Raw genomic sequence first — 20,277 nt, 5'->3', positions numbered from 1 at the left:
AAAGAATAAGAATTTTGTTGAATATTCCGCATTATTTAGATAGACATTCTCTTCGGACACTTCAAACATCTATTTAACATCCATTTCTCTGGAAAAGTTGAATAGCACAGAAATCAAAATTTATGGTCTTGACTCTTAAATTTAACACAAAGAAAGAAAAGAGGGAACTGAATGATTGATATGTGCATAAACTTACATTAATACATTATACATTAATTTCTTAGTCCAAAAATATTTTAAAAATTCTCCTTGGTCTATTCAAGTGATGCAGTTTATGTATATTTTTGGTGAAAAGCTGTAATTTTATTCATACCAATTTCATTCACTCAGTTAAAGAAACAAATTCTGTTTAAATTTCATAAAAGGGAAGATTTTTTTTGGTTCAGAACTGTACCTTCATCTGTATTTTAGAGGGCATTTTCTCTCTTTCTTTTACCTGTCGCAATGTTAATCCATAAATAATACTTTTCATTCGAAATTGTGGGATTTTTTGTTCAAAAACTGTATTAGTTAAACTCATTCGACTGAAGGGAACGCTAAACGTCTTAATTTTGTGGCCTTCACTGTACATGGAAAGGAAACGAAACGAAAGGTTTTCGTGATGTTGTTAATGTTGTCAATGTTAATCTATAAATAATACTTTTCATTCGAAATTATGGGATTTTTTGTTCAAAAACTGAATTAAACTCATTCGACTGAAGGGAACGCTAAACGTCTTAATTTTGTGTCCTTCACTGTACTTGGAAAGGAAACGAAACAAAAGGTTCTTGTGATTTAATGACTGAGTGCAGCGTAGATCCGTATTTCATAATTGATACGTATATATTTTATTATCTAGCCCTCAAATAAATCTCAAAATATATATTTATGAAGAGCTCTTCTATAACTCTTGCCAAAAGTCATAAAATATTTCAATTTAGAATTGAGCCCCTCTGCTAAACAAAATTACATAACCAAATATTTCAATTTAGACTTGGGTTTTCTATATACTATATAAGCGATAACAATAAAAACAAAACTATTACCATTTGAGACTGGGCCAAAAAATTGATTTGAATACAAGTTGAAAAGATTTGCTTATAAGTATTAGTGCTTTTGACAGGACCAAGGACACATGTTGAGGGAGGCGGCAACATTAACTAATTGACTTTTCCCTATGCAGGAATATGGTGAAAAATATGTATTTTTGTTTGTTTATTAAGTAAATTACCTAGGCACATGTGCGTTGCTACAAAAAGCTCTCTTTCACTCCTCCGGTGGGCAATCTGTGGTGGAATTTTGGTAGGTGGGCGACGACAACTAGTTTACCATCGCCACCACCCACTCATTTACCTTTACCGACGCTGCCGCCACCGGCTCATGGGTTTCTCTCTCATATTTCTGGCGCCACTTGTTTGTTTTGTTTGAGTTTTAGTTGGTGGTGTGCGGGGAAGGGACAACATTTTTACCCCGAATGACATTGCGTGACTCATTTATTTACATTTACGTAACAACGTAAGAACGTAATGTAAAACAATGTCCTTGGGAATACTCTAACTCTCGTCCAAGTTCCATCCATCCATCCATCTATCCATTCATGCTCATCACACGCGCGCTTTCACAATTCATTTTTGCTTCCTTCATTAATCCCATGTACATACTCAAAGGATAAAACTGCCTTCTTCTTTAAGTCTGTCTCACTCTAAATCTATAACTATTGAACTCGCTCTCTGTACACTATCGAAACATATATATATATATATACTTTACATACACATACATATTTTGCGAATTAAATACACTGCGCGAAATATATATACATACACATACAAATATTAGCAAATGAAAATCAAAAGAAATACAAAAACTCGTTGCAAATAAACAAAATGAAAAAAAAAAGAAAAAAATCAAAAAGAGATATCCTTTTTTTCTTTTGTGTTGTTTTTGGTTTCTTCCTTTTCGGTTTGCTCTCTCTTTTTCTTGCATGCTCTCATAGTATTTATTTCAGAGATCGGGACAAAACTGGTAAGACACTACTGAACACCAAGATGCCATCAGCACCAACACACACTGCCGAGGAGGCACATCTGCTGGGGTAAGACCTAAAACCAGAGATAGACAAGTAACTTAGATGATATACATAAATACAATATATACTAGAGTTAGATATAGTTCAGTAACATGAAGATTGTAACCATTTTTTTTTGTTTTTTGCTGAGATAAAGCCCCACCGAAACACACACAACCACTGTCACACAAATAGCTACACACAGTTTTTCTTGTTTTTTTTTTTGGTTCTGTTTTTGTACAAAGATATTATTCCAGTTGATTTATATTCTGTTTCATTTTTAGATATAATGTATTGTTCAGTTTTTATGCAAATAAAGACTGATAAATAAAAAATCGAGTACGTAACCCCTTACATTATCTCTCTTTCTCTTTTACTCTATGGAATGTGTTTATGCGTTTTGTTTTTGTTTAAGTTTTGCTTTAGTTTAATAATATATTTTGTTTTTTTTTTTTTGTTTGTAATGATTTATTGATTAGAGTGTAGAAGCAGCGCGCCTAAATGAGATCAACCTTTTTAGTATATACAAGTTTATGAACAGATACCAAACCCCCCAACCCCCCCGTCAAGACCAATCCCGAACTGCCATAACTTATGACACCAAATAATATATGAATACATAAATAATTTACTTATTCTCTATTCTCAATTATTTAAATTGCATTGGATTGTATCTTATTCTTATGATTTAGCACCATGCCCATTGATCCGATGGATGACATTGAATTGCGTTCAGTGCAATTGCAATTCCCCAATGCCCGTGGCTCCATATTGGAGGCCTGTGAACAGCGTCGTGTACCCACAGATAAGGGTGATATACATGTGGCCATTCAAGGTGATACATCGAAACCGGCCATTGTCACCTATCATGATTTGGGTCTGAATTGTAAGTCCTTTCTAGTTCTTATAATAAACTGTATCCTAACTAATTCTCCTTTTTCTCTGGGATAAACAGATGCTACCAGCTTTGCTGGCTTCTTTAATTATCCCGTGATGCGTGGCCTGTTGGAGAACTTTTGTGTTTATCATGTGACTGCACCGGGACAGGAGGAGGGTGCACCCACATTGCCAGAGGAGTAAGTAAAACTTAGATATAACTTGTTAAAATCGGTTAGAAATTGGCCAAAATACAAACTGAGGAATATAGGGAACTCAAAAATCATATTCATAATTTCTTATAAACAGGAGCGAACCAGCTATAATTTGGCAAAATTGGATACAAAATAGATAAAATATATTTTAAAGGAATCTATATAGAGAACTAATAGGCTAAGTCGGCGTTCTTATTATCTTACATATTTAAGATAAATCTGTATCTAGTGAACCAGTTTCATTATGTATAGTCTTACGATCTGGTATTATTAAATTTCTTTTGATGGTATCTATCAATTAGCACAATTTCTTTCTTATAAGGATTTTCCCAAAATATGATTTCAACGTCATGAAAATATTTTGGAATAGTTTTGGTAAAAATTTTTGGTATGAACTCGAATACTTATACTCTTTTTAACTCTTATTAATTCAATGTTTAGTAATATGATTTACACTTTTAACAAATTCCCAACGAAATGGGATAACTTTGTTAATTTTTCAAAAAAACTTTATATTTTTTACGTCATATAATAGGATACATTACGATAGGAGTTTTTTTTTTTGGCAAACACATTGAACAGTTCATAATGATACGAAAAAAGTTTAAGTTGAAGGCTGTAAATGGTATGAACAGTACATATCGGCTATAACGATAAATTACTGCTTATAGCGATAAACTCATGAAGGCTTAATTCGCTTACAAAATTTGGATCAATTAGGTTATAACGATATCGCTTTTAACCTCTTATAATGGAGAAGTTTTTAAACAAATACTGCGCATAAATAAAGGAAAAGAATTTTTCTTTAATTGCGTTGAAAGCAATTAGCGGTTATAACGAAGCGATATGACCGGCCTTTTGAGTACCGTTATTACCAGCATCTTCTTTATTTTCAAATTTTTAGTCTAAACTACATCGGTTTTATGAATTGTCGAAAGAAATAATGGTAGCCTTATTAAAGAACATTGTATGGGCATAAAAAAATAATGCAAATTATATAATTTTGTGCATAATTGTATAAAACTTAAAAATATATATTTGAAATTTAGTAGTGGTCAACTTTTTAGTATGAACTCTAATACTTACATTCTTGTTAACTCTTATTAAGTCAATATTTAGTAATATGATTTACATTTCCAACAAATTCCCAAGGAAGTGGAATAATCGATTGACTACAATAGATATATCTACATTATAATCAAAGAAAGTTACAAAGACAAAGAAAACACAACTAATCAATGAATTTTTATTCTGAAAGAATCGCTTAAAATGTATCCTAAATATTAAAGTCTTCAATTATAACTATATTTTACATAAGATTTGCATTAGAAGCCAACCTATATCTAATTAATAATATAATTTTGTTTTTCTTAGCTATGTCTACCCAACAATGGATGAATTGGCCGCCCAGTTGCTTTTCGTTTTGTCGCATTTTGGTTTGAAATCGATAATTGGATTTGGAGTTGGTGCTGGAGCAAATATTTTGGCTCGTTTCGCACATGGCCATCCGGATAAGGTTGGAGCATTGTGTCTGATCAATTGTGTGTCAACACAACCGGGATGGATTGAATGGGGCTATCAGAGTTTCAATGCTCGGTTCTTGCGTACCAAAGGCATGACCCAGGGTGTCATTGATTATTTGATGTGGCATCATTTTGGACGCAATCCGGAGGAGCGTAATCATGATTTGGTGCAAATGTATAAGCAGCATTTCGAGCGTGCCGTGAATCCAACCAATTTGGCAATGCTAATTAATGCCTATATACATCGTAATGATTTGCATTTGGCACGAACACCACCAGGCACACCTGGCACCGAGACGGCAGCCACAACATTAAAGATGCCGGTGATTAATATAACTGGATCGTTGTCGCCACATGTCGATGATACGGTGACTTTTAATGGACGATTGGATCCAACAAATTCGTCATGGATGAAGGTTTGTCGGGAACATTGGAAACCAAAAAAAAACTCTTTCTAATCTTTGTATTTTACTATTATTCTTAGATTTCCGATTGCGCTTTGGTTCTGGAGGAGCAGCCAGCCAAATTGGCTGAAGCCTTTCGGCTATTCTTGCAGGGCGAGGGCTATGGTAAGTGTTAGATAACACAGCAGCGCACACACTCAACCAACCAACCAACCAACCAACCACTTCAACTCCAACAATCTACAAAAAAAAAAAAAAAAATCAAATCAAATCTAAATCTACCACCTATCTTTATATCTCTTAGTCTTACACCTAAAATCTCCCAATTTGGATCCATTCACTTTTTAATCATTAAGTGAGAGAGAATCTCCCCCGCCCCCCGAACAAGTCTCTAGCTCCGCAAATGATTAATCAAGTTTACAGTTCAGTTCAAAATCGAATCAAATTCCAAAGATGAAAAAGCAGTATTTCCTATTAGTCCCACGACTATAATCCTGAATACCCCACAACCCCCTTAGAGTATCTAGAGTAATTATTGAAGAGAAAATTGCAAAACCAAAAAGAAAAGTTTTTCCACAGCTTTTTTCATGTATTAAACAAAACTGAAACAAATTGTCAAACCAAACGAAAAAAAAATATAGTTAAATATAAAAAAAAAAACAAAACCAATTGGCTTTTCAAATAAATTATAAAATTTATATATACAAAACAAAAAAAACTATATATACAATATATATATATTATATGTAACAGTTTTACAAATAATAAAATCAAAATCAAACGAACGAACAAAAAGTTGTTGAAAATCAAATCAGGGTTTAAAATTAGTCAGCCTCAGTTGTCTTATTGTCTGTCGCCATAAATTCCCTACTCTCACCACCACCACCCCCCGACACCACCACCAAAATTTCTACTCCCTTCTCTAATAACTCTCTTGAAACAACACACAACTGATATGACCTCCATTTTCCAACATTTTATCAACGAAAATATCTCAATATTCTTCATCTTACTTTGTTTTTTTCATTTCTTTTTTTCCTTCTCCAAAAACTGCTTGTTTTTCGCTACAAAAAAACTGAAAAAAACCAACAAAAACAAACACATAAAAATAATAAAAAAAAAAAAATTATATATATAAATAATACACAATCAAACAACAATATGTACAAAAAATAATATAAATATCGCCGCCTGCCTGCCTTAACCCCGCCCACTTTGTCTGTCTCTCTATCCAACTAACTATCTCTTATCACACTCATTTATATATCTCTTTCATTATAACACCCAATAATCTGTCTCTCTCTATCTCTCTCTGGTCATCATTTGCTTACTTCATTATAATCATTTCTCGTCTTTATTTTTTTTTTGGGGGGTCCGCGTTTGACTTTTAAAAACCTACAAAAATATTTCTTTTCGTTTACAAATAACAACTAAAAACCATAACAATAATAATGAAATAAATTAATGGTATGTATATTTGTACACACACACACACACATACACAGTGTCTGAGAAACCCACTCAATAGGCAGCTTGAAGAACAAAATTAAATAACAATTTTTAAACAAAAATTCTAGTTTGGAATGCATTTAGCTAAATTAAATAAAATGAAATATTATCTACAAAAAAAAATATAATTGATATAATAGTAGAGCTTAGAAATATATATATATATAGCACACACCCACACACACACAACATACAAACACATAGAAAAGAAGAGGGCAAGAGAGAAAAAGAGATTGTCCTTGTGAGCTTTGAAAGCTTCTATTGCAAAAGGACATTAACTTTCTCTCTCTCTCTCGCTCTCTTCACAAAAACACGTAGTTTTGCTCCGTTTCTGTCTTTTAATTGCTATCTTTTCCTCTATCTTTATCACTATTTTCTCCTACTCTTGCTCTCTCTTTACACTTACACTTGCAAAAATGTTTAATTTATTTTGATGTTTTATTTATTTTATTTATTTACACGCAATGAAATTACAAAAAAAAAAAATATAAATAAATCCATGATATTGATAAAAACGAACCACAACATTTCTGAAGCTGTTGGCACACTACAAAAGTTGGCGCGCAAAATCTCAATGGCCAGTCGGAGCAGTTCCAATCAAATTGATCTGAGTGTGCATTAAAACACACACATACACACACACACATAAACACACTCAGAGAGACAGAGAGAGGAATACTGTGTGAGGTGCTGATCCTCGCAGGACTTGGAGGAAGAGCAACCCAATATACAATCAATGAATCAATCAATCAATTAATTAACAACAAAAAAAAACCATTACATTACACACGAGTGAGAGAAATTTTTTGGAAGCCACACCACAACAACAACAACACTTATTACGCTGAGATAACAAAATGGCAAACAACTACAAAAACAACAACAAACAACAACAAAACAACATCAAAACAACATAAAATTTTTCTTTTTGTTCTGTGATTTCCAATTGATTATTATTTTTCAGTTATTATTTTCTAATTTTTCCTTCATATATACATTTTTTTTTTTGGCTTTGTTGAGTTATTTTTTATTAATTATTATAATTTATATTATATATATATATCTTATATGTATCTGTACGGTATTGTTTAGCTTAAGATATTGGAAATTCAATTAAAATGAATTTGAAAAATAATAAAACAAAAAAAAAGCAAATGAAAAGAAAAAACCGTAATGTTTATGTATATTTGAATATTCTATAAATACATATATATATTATGTGTGTACGTTATGTGTGCGTTATTTTTGTATTTGTCTATTATCATTCATAATTAAATATATATTTTTGATCCTTTTCGGCAGCTTTTTTGAGTTTAATTTTAAATTTAAAGTGCCACTACCATTTTTGTTTAGCATTTGAAAACTTTTAGTTAACACTGACTCATAGGCGCATCCGGGGCAATAAAATGGGGGATTTCGCCCCTTTAAGTATGCAATACGCTGAACAACTATTCATTTTTTGCAAGAAGTTTATAACTGTTCGTATGCCTAAAAACTTGTTCTGCCTTGAGTTTTTCCTTTTTTTTTCCCCACAACTTCTTCATCTTTTCGCATACTTCAGGCAAAAAATTTCCCTCATGACTCTTCCATATGGTCAAAATTAGATTTATATAAAGTACAATAACAGAATGTACATAAGTCCATCGAAGTGTATGATTAAAAATACAACTCTATAAGGAGTGAAAACAGATTAACAAATGGGTAATAAGGATGTTATCAATAGAATTCCTGTCTAGGGTTAAACTTTCTCTCCATATATTAGTCATTTATGAACAGAAAATTAGGAAATTTCATGACTTTTTCCATCGAAAAATATCTGCATATGATTTGAAATGTAATAAAAAGAGGTGGTTATGTAAGTTCATCCATTTGCTCGAAGACTTCAAAGTCAAATTGTGTATTACTTTTTTAAATATTCAAAAAATTGTTAGTTGTCATACTGTTGACAGAAATTGTCTGGTTCTTAGAGGCTTTAGAATTGGGTTACGAAAAGAGAGATTCGCTTAGCTTTCAATATCGAGCCAAAAATTATTAATATTTTAGAAAGCAAGTTTTTCAGACCGAAATTCATATGTTGGATTGCTTGTTCCCATGAAAAGTAGCCATCTGATCTTAATGATAATTGACACAGATGTTAATAGATGTATTAAACTGGGAAATATTAAATTTTTGTTAAAGAAACAATGAAGTTATTGGTCTAAGCTTGCATTGGTTAAATTTTTACACTTTACAAAGAGCTGCCTTATGTTAATTGTTTAAGCTTCAGTTTATTTTGAAAAATTCACACACACATTACATTACAAAATACACGCATACCAACGCCTAAATGTATTGAAGCAATAAAACTTTATATATTTACAATACTTTATACAAATATACATACATAAAACATGGACAAAGAAAAAGAAAACAACGCTAATAAAACAGATTTAACAAAATACGTATATATGCAAAAAAAAAAAAAAACAACAAATACATATAACGAAAATAATTCAAAGTGTAAGCTTTTGTTGTATATTTGAGAATTCTAAATAAACCGAACGAATTATGAGAAATATAAGCAAAAAAAAAAAAAATTCGCAGAAAATTCGACGTTGGATTTTCTTTTTTCGTTGAACTTTCCCACAAAATGAAAAACATATAGCAGGAAACTGGACTATATAGAGAGGAGAAGGGGGACATCTAATATCTTCATCTATCTATCAAAATCGCGAGCATCATCATTCAATCAGCATGTGCAGAACCAGCATCCAGCATCAGCTTTCATCCTGATCATACATCAACACACTCAAACTACACACACACACACACACACACGCACACACCGAAGCAGCAGCAAAAAAAAAAAACCAACCAGAAAACCTAAAAAACAAGAAAAATCTTTAGATAAAACTAAACAAAAAGTCAAGTAAATAACAAAAACCAAAACTACTACTACCTTCCCCTCCCCCCCACCAAAAATACTACTTACCACTACTCCAATAACTTCAAACTCCAACTGGGCCACAGCAACACCTTTATCAACGCCAGCTAGCTCACCCTGTGGCACCAAATATCATACCTATTCGTCGATATTCTTTGCCAATTTCCGGGAGCAACAAATGCAAGCAATGCAGGAACGTGAAAGGCAATTGAATTTACGTTTGGGTCAACGTCTTAGGGAAACGGCCATCAATTGTCATCATGGTGAGAATAATAATGCCGCATCGAATGACAGTGCTGTTGCATCCGAAATGGAGGAAGAGGAGGATGAATTGGTTGATCAGGATCAGGAGGAGAATGGTAATGGGAATCGAGCCTATATGACAACAACAAATGCAACAACAACGGATACATCGGGTACCCTATATTATGGCACACAAAACAACAAAATACGCATCACTGAGAATCCACTGCCCGAGCCGGTTAGCTCTTAAATACTAAAACAAAAACATACACACCACAGACACACACACGACACACACACACGCAACACACACAAATTGTTATTGTTGTTATATGAAAAAAAGAAAAGAGAAATTAAACATACCATATTTAATATAATAATAAACACAGCAGCAACAGCAGCAGCCAAGCGCTTAGCCCAAGCAGCATTAGCCTAAAACTCTTACAATTTAGACTTTATGCCAAGCCGTTCCAGAAATCGAATACACCGCAAAAACAATAATACCAAAAATAAAAAAGAAAATACAAAAAATCACACCGTAAATTATGTTCGGAAAACCGAAAGGAAGCCTACTTATATATATAATAAATCAATACCCTTGCAGTTTCTCGACTAGGATCTACATAGATCTGAAAATTTATTTAAAAATCATTGCGAAAGAAATTTTTGATTAATAGAAGAACTAAAATTTAATAAATCTTAAATTTCTGAACCTAAAGTTTATTTTTAGTCATTGCGAAAGAATATTTTGAAAGAATTCAAATTCGATTGATAAAAGAACTAATATATAAAAAATGGTTTGAAATTGATTCATAACATATCCCAAAAATTTATTAAGTTCATCTATTTTAAACTTCATAGAAGTTATACTAAATGAAACTCTTAGTGACATATCTAGAATTTGTTCTTTTAAAACTATAAGTTTTTATATATTTAGTCTAATATGGAATTTAATTTACGTACTTTTCAAAAAGTAGTCTAAACAATTTCAAGAAAAATTTATCTTTGGTTCATCAAGCATTATGTGACCAAAAAACTAAAAAAAAACCTCTGCAAGGGTATAAACTTAAATACAAATCAATATAAATTTATGGAATTGTTCCCAATACCGATTATTTCGATATCTATGAGCCAATATTTTTTTAAATGACTTTTCGATTTGATATTTGTATATAATTTATTAAATCTTCAACTTCTTTTAAGGTGAAAACTAAAAAACAAATCGGAATTGAGAACAAAACTGTAAAACAAAAAAAAAAACAAAAATAATTAAACATAATAGATATATGTATATGTTATGTTACTTCACCAAGACAAAAAATCGAAATGGATTAGTTGAAGTATTTGTAATTTATACACTTTGTGCCTGAAGCGTAGCATACAAAAAAAAAAAAACAAAAAACCAACAAGAAAGAAAAATAAACCATACATATTGTTACATACAAATATTCAACACAACAAAAAACAAAATAATCAAATGTTTTTAGTTAAACTGTTAAATTTATAATTAATTGGACAACATTTAGTGATCCTTTTTTTTAAGGTTTAATTATTTTTTATGGACAACGTTGATCAGAGATTGAGAGCTTGCTTAGTTGTTGTGACGAGAATCTACAAAAAAAAAGTTTATAAATAAATAAAGCATTTTCGCTTAAATGTTAAAAAGAAAACAAAAATAAAAACACAAATAACTAACTGTTAAATTAATCGCAAACAAAAAAAAAAAAAAAATGAATCCCAAAAAATGTAGCATATCAAAATAATAATTTAAAATCTCTCAAAAAAAAAGTAAATAATAAAAAAACAAAACACAATTTAGCTAACTTGTAGACAATTGAGGAATAAAAATGAAATAAATTCAAACACTAAACACACACACACACATACACTCACACCAAATAACATTAAAGAATCTACAAAAGAAAAACCAAAAACTAAACAAAAAAAGTAAAAAAAACAAAATAATGATAAACCTCTTTTGCAAATAACTTCGAATTCAATTCAATAAAAGTTTTAGAAGCTTAACATTGATATTTGTGTTTAAGTGTAAAAAAAAAAAAACTTTATGGCAACGAATTTCAAAGTACCCTCACAAAATTCTCGTTAAATAATACCAATGAATGAAACAATTTACATAAGTAAGTATACATATTTTGATTTTCGATGAATAAAAGGATTTATAAAAAGGTGAGTATAAAATCGCATCTTATTTATTTTCTTAAAAATATCTAAACGATATTTTTTGTGATGTTTATAAATTAAAATTATTGTTAAACTATTTTATATTCTTGCTATCCTAATTTAAATCAATTGTTCATCTTTATGTAATCCCCCGTTTGGTAGTCCGGGGGTATTAAAAAGCTCGACTCGATGTAGTTTTATCATTTGGATGACGTGATTAGTTCAGCTAACATGCGAAAGTTTTCCTCACGATCCTGCCTCATAATTGTGGCCATTTCTTGAAGAAATTGTCGTTGCTGTTCTTGCTGTTGCCGGAGGAAATTATCATTGGATGTCTTGAGGAATGCTAAAAGTTGCTTTTGATTCTTATTGATGGCCGTAAGTACCTCCAGGGGACTTGGCTCTGGTAGACCGGCATCATAGCCGGTATCCGCTCCATCAGCATCACCATTGAAGTAATCGCTTTCACCAGCGGCAGCAGCTCTTAGGAGATCACAACTGGAACTTGATTGCTCTAAATCGCTATCTAATGGCATTTTTTGTTTAAATTTCTTTGACAATGGCTTCGATGCTAAACTGGGACTAGTGTTTACTTTAGGTAAATCCATTGACTTTTTCGCTTGCGTTTTGGGAGCATTATATAGATCCTCGAACATATCGAAATGTCGTGGCAGGATGCGTACATTGGAAAGTCCATTCTTCTTGGCTTCCCTGTAACGTTTGATCAGCAGACGCAATTTATTCCGAAGCTGATGGGGTGTACGTTTGTAGGATTGTTTGGCCAGAATTTGGGAGATGTGTATGAGAGTCTTAAAGTTACGTTTACGTGAACCATCGAGGGCACGAAAGAAGCCATTTTCCTTAATGATCAGTAGAAACGCATCCACTTCCTCATCCGACCAGAAATGTGCTGCAGAAGAGGAATGACAATTGTTTAAAAACAACAATCAAAAATGAAATCATAAGGACTCACCGCCTCCACGCTGGGCGAAATCATTATCCTCATCGTCCGAATCATTGAATTCGCTGTCGCTACTACTGCTAAAATTTCCATCACCTTCGGCCATGGCAGCTTCTTCCTCTGTGGGATCCAGTACCTTGCGCATGGCCTCAAAGTGCTCGAAGGATTCATCGCTGCCATTTTTGACCTTGTTATAGAGACGCCTTAATAATTGAAACTTAATGCGTAACTTATCCGGTCCCTTTATGTAATTCTTTTTGGACATCTCCTTGGATAGCAATTTAAAGATTTTGGCATTACGTTTGCGCAGCAAAGCCGTTTGCAGACCCATCGATGTAATCAGATCAAGAAACACATCCACTTCACCCTCAGCCCATTTGCAGCGGGCATTAATGAAACTAGAAGCTCCAGGATCATCTTGGCCAGCATCTGCAATATAAGAGTAAGTAAATATGTGCAAAGCAATGGCATGATACAACTAACCGCCACCCTCCCTCTCCTCACTGTCCATGTTGGCATCTTCCTCCACCTCATCTATTTCTGCAGCACTGGAATCATTCTCCATTTCCTGCTCTGAGCGATTTTCATCGACCAACTCGTGTAACGCTTCGAAATGCTCAAATAATCCTGACCCTTCATCTACACTTTTGGCCCTAGCGTACTGACGCCTCAATTGATGATACTTAATCTTTAACTGATCGGGTTTCTTTTGATAGCCGCGTTTGTTCATTTCCCTGACTATCAGCTTAAAGACTTTGTCGTTTCTTTTGGTTTTGAGATGAGATTGCAATTTGAGTGTTCTTATGATATCAAAAAATGTTTCCACTTCGCCATCAGCCCATTTGCATCGGCCGGTTAAATTTCCAGACATTCCTTGGTGCTCCTCTGGCATATCCTCTAAATCTTAAAATTGAAAAGTTATTTCCGGTTTGGGTGGTCCTCCAATGTGGTTACATACATTCTGTGCTCAACATGTGGGCATATTTTGGTTCCTTGTATTCCCCATCTTCCGGATTTTTCGCAAAGGATGCAGAATATTTGCTCATTGTTTTCTTTTCTTCTTTTAGCAAATTTGAACAACAAAAGCGTTGCCAGAATTTCGTTAGAGATGACCACTAAGAGAGCATTTCAAATCCCGCTACATGCCGCTAAGGGCGAAACACGTTATTTCTTGGTGTAAGCCAAGCATTTGAAAACATTTTTCAAATGTCGTGGCAACTCTTAAGTTCTTAAATTGTTCGTTTTAGACTATTAAATACAAATAATTGTTTTTGTTTTAACTCTATGAAACGATAAAAATGTTGCCAGCACTGATTAGTTAACCATTAGTTATTGTATAGATGGCGCCAGTGTTAAAGAAAATGTGTGGCAACTTCATAGTTAGATAAAACAGTTGGGCAACAGTTGTTCTAGCAAAATACAAAACAAAGACGAAATTTGTGTTTTGTGTTTAATTAAAATACTATATAAACGAGCAAAGCAAAGTGTGATATAAATAAATTTGTATTAGATATTTGACCTTGGGGCTTGGTGCATGATGTCAAGCCCAAATATTAATTATCGCTCCCTGGACGAGGAGCTGACAAATCCATTTCGTACAGCAGCAAATGTAGAGGCTAACCAAGCAAAAGAAACAAAAACAACAACAGCAGCGGACGACGACGAGAACGCAAAATCATTGTTCACAGCTGCTGCGCATTTAGACCTCACCGATCCTCCCCTGCAGCAACAGCAACAACACCACCACCACCAGCAACATCAGCACGATGAGCAGGAACATGAAATGGACACGCCACATACGAGTGGCATTATGATTCACATTGTTCCAGAGACGAGTAAGGCTCGATGGAATCATATTGAAGATTTGGATTCATTTTTCTCCCGCATGTACACTTATCAGCAAAAGCATGGATTTCAAGTGATTGTACTAGATGAAGTATTGCAAGTGCTGGAATTTGCATTTGTCATCTGGTTGTTAACATTCACGATGCACTGCATCCACTATGACATCCTATTTGGCGATAAGTATCCAAATAAGACTACACCTTCGGCTAAGACTACACTTTCGGATGTGATCAAACCGGCGGGAGAGTGTATTGATGATATTGGTATTTTTACCTTTATCATTATATTTATGGCGGCCATCTATTTGGGCATACGCCTGCTCAGGACTATATATCATATAATACACTATGCGGATATTAAGAAATTCTATAACACTGCCTTGGGCATCGAGGATGCCGAACTAGATAACATTACCTGGCATGAGGTGCAGCAAAAGACCCGCAAGGTACAGGCCGAGCAGCATATGTGCATTGATAAGGAATCCCTTACCGAATTGGATATCTATCATCGGGTGTTGAGATTCAAGAATTATTTGGTTGCTCTAATGAATAAGCAATTGCTGCCAGTGCGTTATAATCTACCATTTCTTGGAGAGATTTGTTCCCTAAGTCGTGGCATGCTCTTCAATATTGAATTTATACTCTTTCGCGGTCCTGGCTCACCATTTCAAAACAATTGGCAATTGCGCGATGAATTTGCCGTGAGGAGCAATCAAACGGACTTGGCGCAAAGGCTATCCAAGTTGATATTGGGCGTGGCCTTGGTGAATTTACTATTGGCTCCGGTAATCTTTTTTTGGCAATTGATCTATTTTAGTTTCTCATATGCCAACATCTTAAGGAAAGAGCCAAGTGCTTTGGGTCTGCGTACATGGTCGAATTATGGACGTCTGTATTTGAGGCATTTCAATGAGCTGGACCATGAATTGGATGCCAGATTGAATCGTGCCTATGAGTATGCCGATCGTTATCTAAGTTCATTTTCATCACCTCTAGGCGCGGTGATAGCCAAAAATTTACTCTTCATAAGTGGTGGATTACTGTTGCTAATCTTGGGTTTTGGCATTTACGAGGAACATGTCTTCCAGGTGGAACATATGTTGACCATCATGGCCGTGCTAACGGTAATTGGTGTCGTCTGTCGCACCATGATACCAGATGAGAATTTAATTTGGTGCCCCGAACAGCTAATGACTGCCATTTTGGCTCATGTTCACTACCTGCCCAATGAATGGCGATCCCAGGCACACACGGCACGGGTACGCAACGAATTTAGCAATTTCTTTCAATTCAAAGCTGGCTACCTGTTGAGTGAAATCTTTAGTCCATTTGTGACACCGTTCGTCCTTATCTTTGTCTTTCGTCCCAAGGCCATGGAAATTGTAAAATTCTTTCGCACATTTACAGTGTCGGTGCGTGGCGTTGGTAATGTCTGTTCATTTGCCCAGATGGATGTGCGCAGACATGGTAATCCCGACTGGCAGATCGGCCAGAGTGGCCAAATGGAGCCACCACCACCACCACATGGACCCAACACTGTGCAATTGCCCCAAAGCCTGGTGGGTGGCAAAACGGAAATGTCTCTGGTAAGATTCACACTCAATAATCCGGAATGGCAAATGCCCAAAGAAGCTAGCCAATTTATTAAGGGCATACGAGTCCATGCCATGGGTGAATTGGTCAGAGCGAAAACTACCAATATTAATCAACCAGCAGAGAATCCTCTGACCCATAGTCTGATCTCATTTGGCACCATTGGCGAGGAGTATTGTTCGATAGCCAATTCAGTGCTTGCAGCTCAGTTGAGTCCTGCTCAGCTGGAGTTATCCCAATCATTTCAACCTCAACCAGCTGCTGCTGCCGCTGCTGCTGCTGCTGGTGCTGGTGCCATTGGCAGTGATTTCCGTCAAATGCTGCAACAGAATCTATCTGCCAGTGTGGGACCATTGGATAGCATGCGACGTTTGCGTCTCAGTCGTGCCGAAGGACGACTCGAGGGACCCGGTGACACACTACTCTATAATCTATATGGTGTAGAGCCACGACTGGCCAAGAATCCCATGGGTGTGGGTGTGGCTGATATGTGCCTCAGTGCTCTGTATTTGCACGAGTTGAGCGATCAAAAGCGAAAGGCACGCCAATCCCGTATCGATGAACATATCGAGCCAGATGATCAACAACAACAACAGCAACCCGGTCCACGACCGGGTTCTAGTAGAGGCTATAGAGGACCACCTGGACCACCTGGACCGCCGCCGGCATCAAGCTCCTCAAGCACCCGCCATAACGTGATTACCTCAAAGGCTGCCGAGAGCACCCCGTTGCTAATGGGTAGCATACGTTCATAGCAGCGACCCGTTTGGATATAATATCTAAGAACAATTACAAAGATTACACTTACACACCTACACACACACACACACACACACACACAGACACAATGCTGTTAAGATTAAGAAACATTTAAAAATTATGTCGATATGAATGGATATGTCTAGTACATAACTACGAAAAAAAAAACAAAAAACTATTACTAAAATCCAAAAAAAAAAAAACAATTTACTAAACTTAAATACAAAAGCAATAAATTTTCATGAAAAACGATAAATGAAATAAAATGTTGTTAAGATGGGGGAACAAAAAAAAAAAAACGAAATATGTTGTAAATCCTCTCCCTAAATAAGTAGGATCTTCTTTAGCTTAATTCCTAAATAATAAATAACATTTGAACAATAATTGTCATGCAATTTAGATGATTTATTTGTTAACCTTTCACTTTGAGTTATTCCAAACTTGCTAGTGGAGGATATAAGGAAAGTCTCCATCTCTCCCTTCTCTCGTCTTCTCAGTTTTGCAAGTCGTTGATTCCAGCTGTGCTGGCATCGCCTCATGTGTCACTTGCCACACACGATAGCCATTTGGTGCGATTTGGTGTTGATGGTAGCAAGAAGTAAGGAGAAACCCGCACTGATATATACCGATGCCGCCGATCCATCGTGGGCCAGGTGCGTGCAAATGAATCTCCTTACAGATTCCAGCAGCATGGTCATGGGAGAATGGAGAGCAAGAGAATGGATCGGAATGGTTGCCAGCCACTGTTATGAATTATGTGCGTGTTGCATGCTTTGGGGGACTAGGAGAACACGTTGTCTCATTTTTCCGCTGCACGCCAATTTTGGGACGACGACGTCGTCGTCCATCGGTTGCCCAACAGACACTCACATGCACACACACAAACGCATAACTTGTGGCCATTTGTTAGAGTCTTTTTCCCGTTTTGGCCAGCATTGCTCGTATCGTTGAAACCATCTGAAGAACGTCTGCATTTTGCGATGGAATTGCATGTAGTACTAATTGTAGAGCTCATGTTATCCGATCTAGTCAAGGAAACTCTAGAGTCAAGCATAAGAGGGTGAGAGAGAGAGAGAGACTTGAACTACTCATGGACCATGACTGAAAGAAACGCTCAAAAATGGTTAGCAAACAAAAAAAAAAAAAACTGAAAAAAATTGAAAGAAAGAAACATGTCAAACAATCGAATTTAATTTATGATTTCCTTCGCCCAATTGGCACGACAGGCCAGGCGAGTAATGACACCGCATGTGGTGGTGGTTATGATGGTGGTGGTGGTGCTTGTGCTTGTGGTGGTAGACGCATTCAAATCTTGATCTGATCTGATCTGGCAGCTAGCCAACGGCAGGGCCAAACCATTCGAATTTGAAAGGCAACAGGAATATGTAATTCTCTCCATTTTTTATTTTTTGTATTTTTTTTTCTTATTCGAACGGGAGCATTTTTGTGTGTGATTGCTGGGACCACCGCAAATACAAAAAAGAAATACTGGAAAAAAAAACCATATTCGCTGTATAGAACCAGTTCAAGATCATTGGCGCACCGCTGACAGTTGGATAAGGTAGCTGCCATTTCGCAGATCGCAGCTGCCAATTCTGCAATTAGAGCCTGAGTCTGGGCCTAGTCAACGGCAGCAACAGCAGCAGCACGTCGGCTTTAGCTTTCGTCATCAAACGTGCCTGGCAGTGGCGACTAATGATGATAGTTTAAGGGAGCATTCAACAGGTGCTTTTGCCACATCCTAGTAAAATGTAATGATCACGGGAGCAACTAAAAATCAAATAGTTGTAAGGAAAATAGTGAAAGCAAACTAGAAATTCAACAAGGTGAACTTTGTGGTTCAGATGGTTTTATAAAATTGATCAGTTGTTTGTAGCACTGAAAAAACGTTTCCGATCTTATAATCTCTATTTATATAGTTCTTTTACCTATGCCCGTCTGTATGAAGTCGTTGTTCTTTGAGAGTTTCAGAGCTATTGAATGGAAATTTTCCTTTTAAACCTTTTTGTATTCCCAGACCATGAGTACTATATACTAATAGTGCCAAAAATATGTAGGATCGATCTAAAAGTCTTAGTGAGAAAAACATTTGGATGATTTTAGGTCACAAACTTGCCAAAAATGTTTATAATTGTGTTTTAAACTTATTAAACAAGATTTTGTGATATGTAATATATGAGATTACATCGATTGACAACAAAAAAATGCAAAAAACCAAGAAGTATAGAGTATATACTATGTATCTCTTTAAATGTTGCCATTAAGTAAATAAATAATAGGTTTGATTTCAATCAAATAAGTCGAAAAACTAGTAATATATGACTAGGTTAGAACTTAATAATCCTCGTCTTTTTATAGGGCGGACTCATTTAATAATCAAAATAAATTGGCAGATAATTACTACTTAAATATTTTACACATTTTGTTGGGCTGTAAGTTACGAGAAGTTTCCACAAATACATTAAACATTTTAAAAAACTACTACTACTACTTAAATGAAATATATACAAATAAAATTCATTCAAAGACAAATTAAAAGAAAAGAAGAGTTTATTTTTACAACCAATTTATTGAAATTGGTAATACATTTTGTAATATAAAAACACTCTATAAGAAATACAATTTTTTTTTTTAAATTTATATTAATGTCAAAACACCAAAGTGCTTCTACAAAAAACATTTTTTTAGTTTTTAAAGTTAAAATGAAGTTAAATTTCCTGCATTCGTTAAGTAATTTTTGTTAAATGAAACGTTAGACGTTTTGGGTATTTTATTTTAATTTTCCAAAACTTTTTGGCAACTTTTTGGTAGCTGTATTGAGGAAAATATTTTTATGGGTTTCAGTTTTTCAATTACAAACATCATAAATTCTAATCTAAATACAAAAATGAAACAAAATAATTTTTAATATAAGTATTATTGTTATTCAGAAAGAGGTATATAAGCAAAGAATTTTGGAAAAGCATGGCCCTATAAAGTTAGTATTTGTTTTTGTTGTACTATACAGATAATTTGGAGACAATAAAGTGGAAAATATATATATGTAATCCCCAGATAATAATAATAAAATGGTTCAGTATTGATAAAGTAATATATAGATAAGTAAAATAGTACCCATTATTTATTATCATTGAAGAAAATTCCAGAAAAAAATTGTATACAATTAAAACTATGATTAATAGAAAAAGCCATTTATTTA

At 34.6% G+C, this 20,277-nt stretch overlaps 3 protein-coding genes across 13 annotated transcripts in view; 2 read left to right on the top strand and 1 right to left on the bottom strand.

The window, feature by feature from the left end:
• Nucleotides 1-10,043, top strand: part of LOC6638232 (protein NDRG3) — a 28,925-nt gene extending 18,882 nt beyond the window's left edge. For 2 of the 10 annotated variants that reach the window (XM_047009486.1, XM_015179263.3), the window contains exons 2-6: nucleotides 2,740-2,933; nucleotides 3,003-3,123; nucleotides 4,513-5,077; nucleotides 5,146-5,230; nucleotides 9,584-10,041. In XM_047009486.1, coding sequence (XP_046865442.1) covers nucleotides 2,744-2,933; nucleotides 3,003-3,123; nucleotides 4,513-5,077; nucleotides 5,146-5,230; nucleotides 9,584-9,990 — 1,368 coding nt within the window. In that variant the 5' untranslated portion in view covers nucleotides 2,740-2,743 and the 3' untranslated portion in view covers nucleotides 9,991-10,041. Of the gene's footprint in view, nucleotides 1-1,975; nucleotides 2,075-2,739; nucleotides 2,934-3,002; nucleotides 3,124-4,512; nucleotides 5,078-5,145; nucleotides 5,231-5,369; nucleotides 5,659-6,570; nucleotides 6,628-7,110; nucleotides 7,445-9,583 lie in introns of those variants that run through there. The other 8 variants (XM_023178076.2, XM_002061372.4, XM_015179262.3 and 5 more) reach the window with 8 other exon arrangements.
• A 1,884-nt stretch (nucleotides 10,044-11,927) lies between these two features.
• LOC6638233 lies at nucleotides 11,928-13,968 on the bottom strand. 2 transcript variants are annotated; one of them, XM_002061373.4, is made up of 4 exons: nucleotides 13,841-13,968; nucleotides 13,366-13,785; nucleotides 12,895-13,311; nucleotides 11,928-12,831 (listed from the first exon to the last, which is right to left on the bottom strand). In XM_002061373.4, exons 1-4 carry the CDS (start codon nucleotides 13,926-13,928, stop codon nucleotides 12,122-12,124), a joined length of 1,635 nt encoding a protein of 544 aa, XP_002061409.3. In that variant the 5' UTR covers nucleotides 13,929-13,968; the 3' UTR covers nucleotides 11,928-12,121. The 2 variants fall into 2 exon arrangements, with proteins under 2 accessions (XP_002061409.3, XP_015034719.1); XM_015179233.3 differs by having other exon boundaries at nucleotides 13,366-13,779; nucleotides 13,841-13,900.
• A 334-nt stretch (nucleotides 13,969-14,302) lies between these two features.
• LOC6638234 (autophagy-related protein 9A) lies at nucleotides 14,303-17,462 on the top strand. The gene has a single exon (XM_002061374.4). It carries the CDS (start codon nucleotides 14,417-14,419, stop codon nucleotides 17,072-17,074), a length of 2,658 nt encoding a protein of 885 aa, XP_002061410.2. The 5' UTR covers nucleotides 14,303-14,416; the 3' UTR covers nucleotides 17,075-17,462.
• Nucleotides 17,463-20,277: the final 2,815 nt, after the last annotated feature.

This window comes from Drosophila willistoni (genome assembly GCF_018902025.1).
Source record: "Drosophila willistoni isolate 14030-0811.24 chromosome 2L unlocalized genomic scaffold, UCI_dwil_1.1 Seg139, whole genome shotgun sequence".
NCBI classification, from domain to species: domain Eukaryota; kingdom Metazoa; phylum Arthropoda; class Insecta; order Diptera; family Drosophilidae; genus Drosophila; species Drosophila willistoni.
The sequence above is the reverse complement of the archived record's forward strand: the minus strand, read 5'-3'. Positions and strand labels throughout refer to the sequence as shown.

Coding starts and splice junctions, on each gene's coding strand:
- LOC6638233 (XM_002061373.4), bottom strand. CDS start 13,928: ATGAGCAAATATTCTGCATCCTTTGCGAAAAATCCGGAAGATGGGGAA. Junction 13,786..13,840: donor CCACATGTTGAGCACAGAAT/GTATGTAACCAC, acceptor TTCAATTTTAAG/ATTTAGAGGATATGCCAGAG. Junction 13,312..13,365: donor TGAGGAGAGGGAGGGTGGCG/GTTAGTTGTATC, acceptor CTTATATTGCAG/ATGCTGGCCAAGATGATCCT.
- LOC6638234 (XM_002061374.4), top strand. CDS start 14,417: ATGATGTCAAGCCCAAATATTAATTATCGCTCCCTGGACGAGGAGCTG.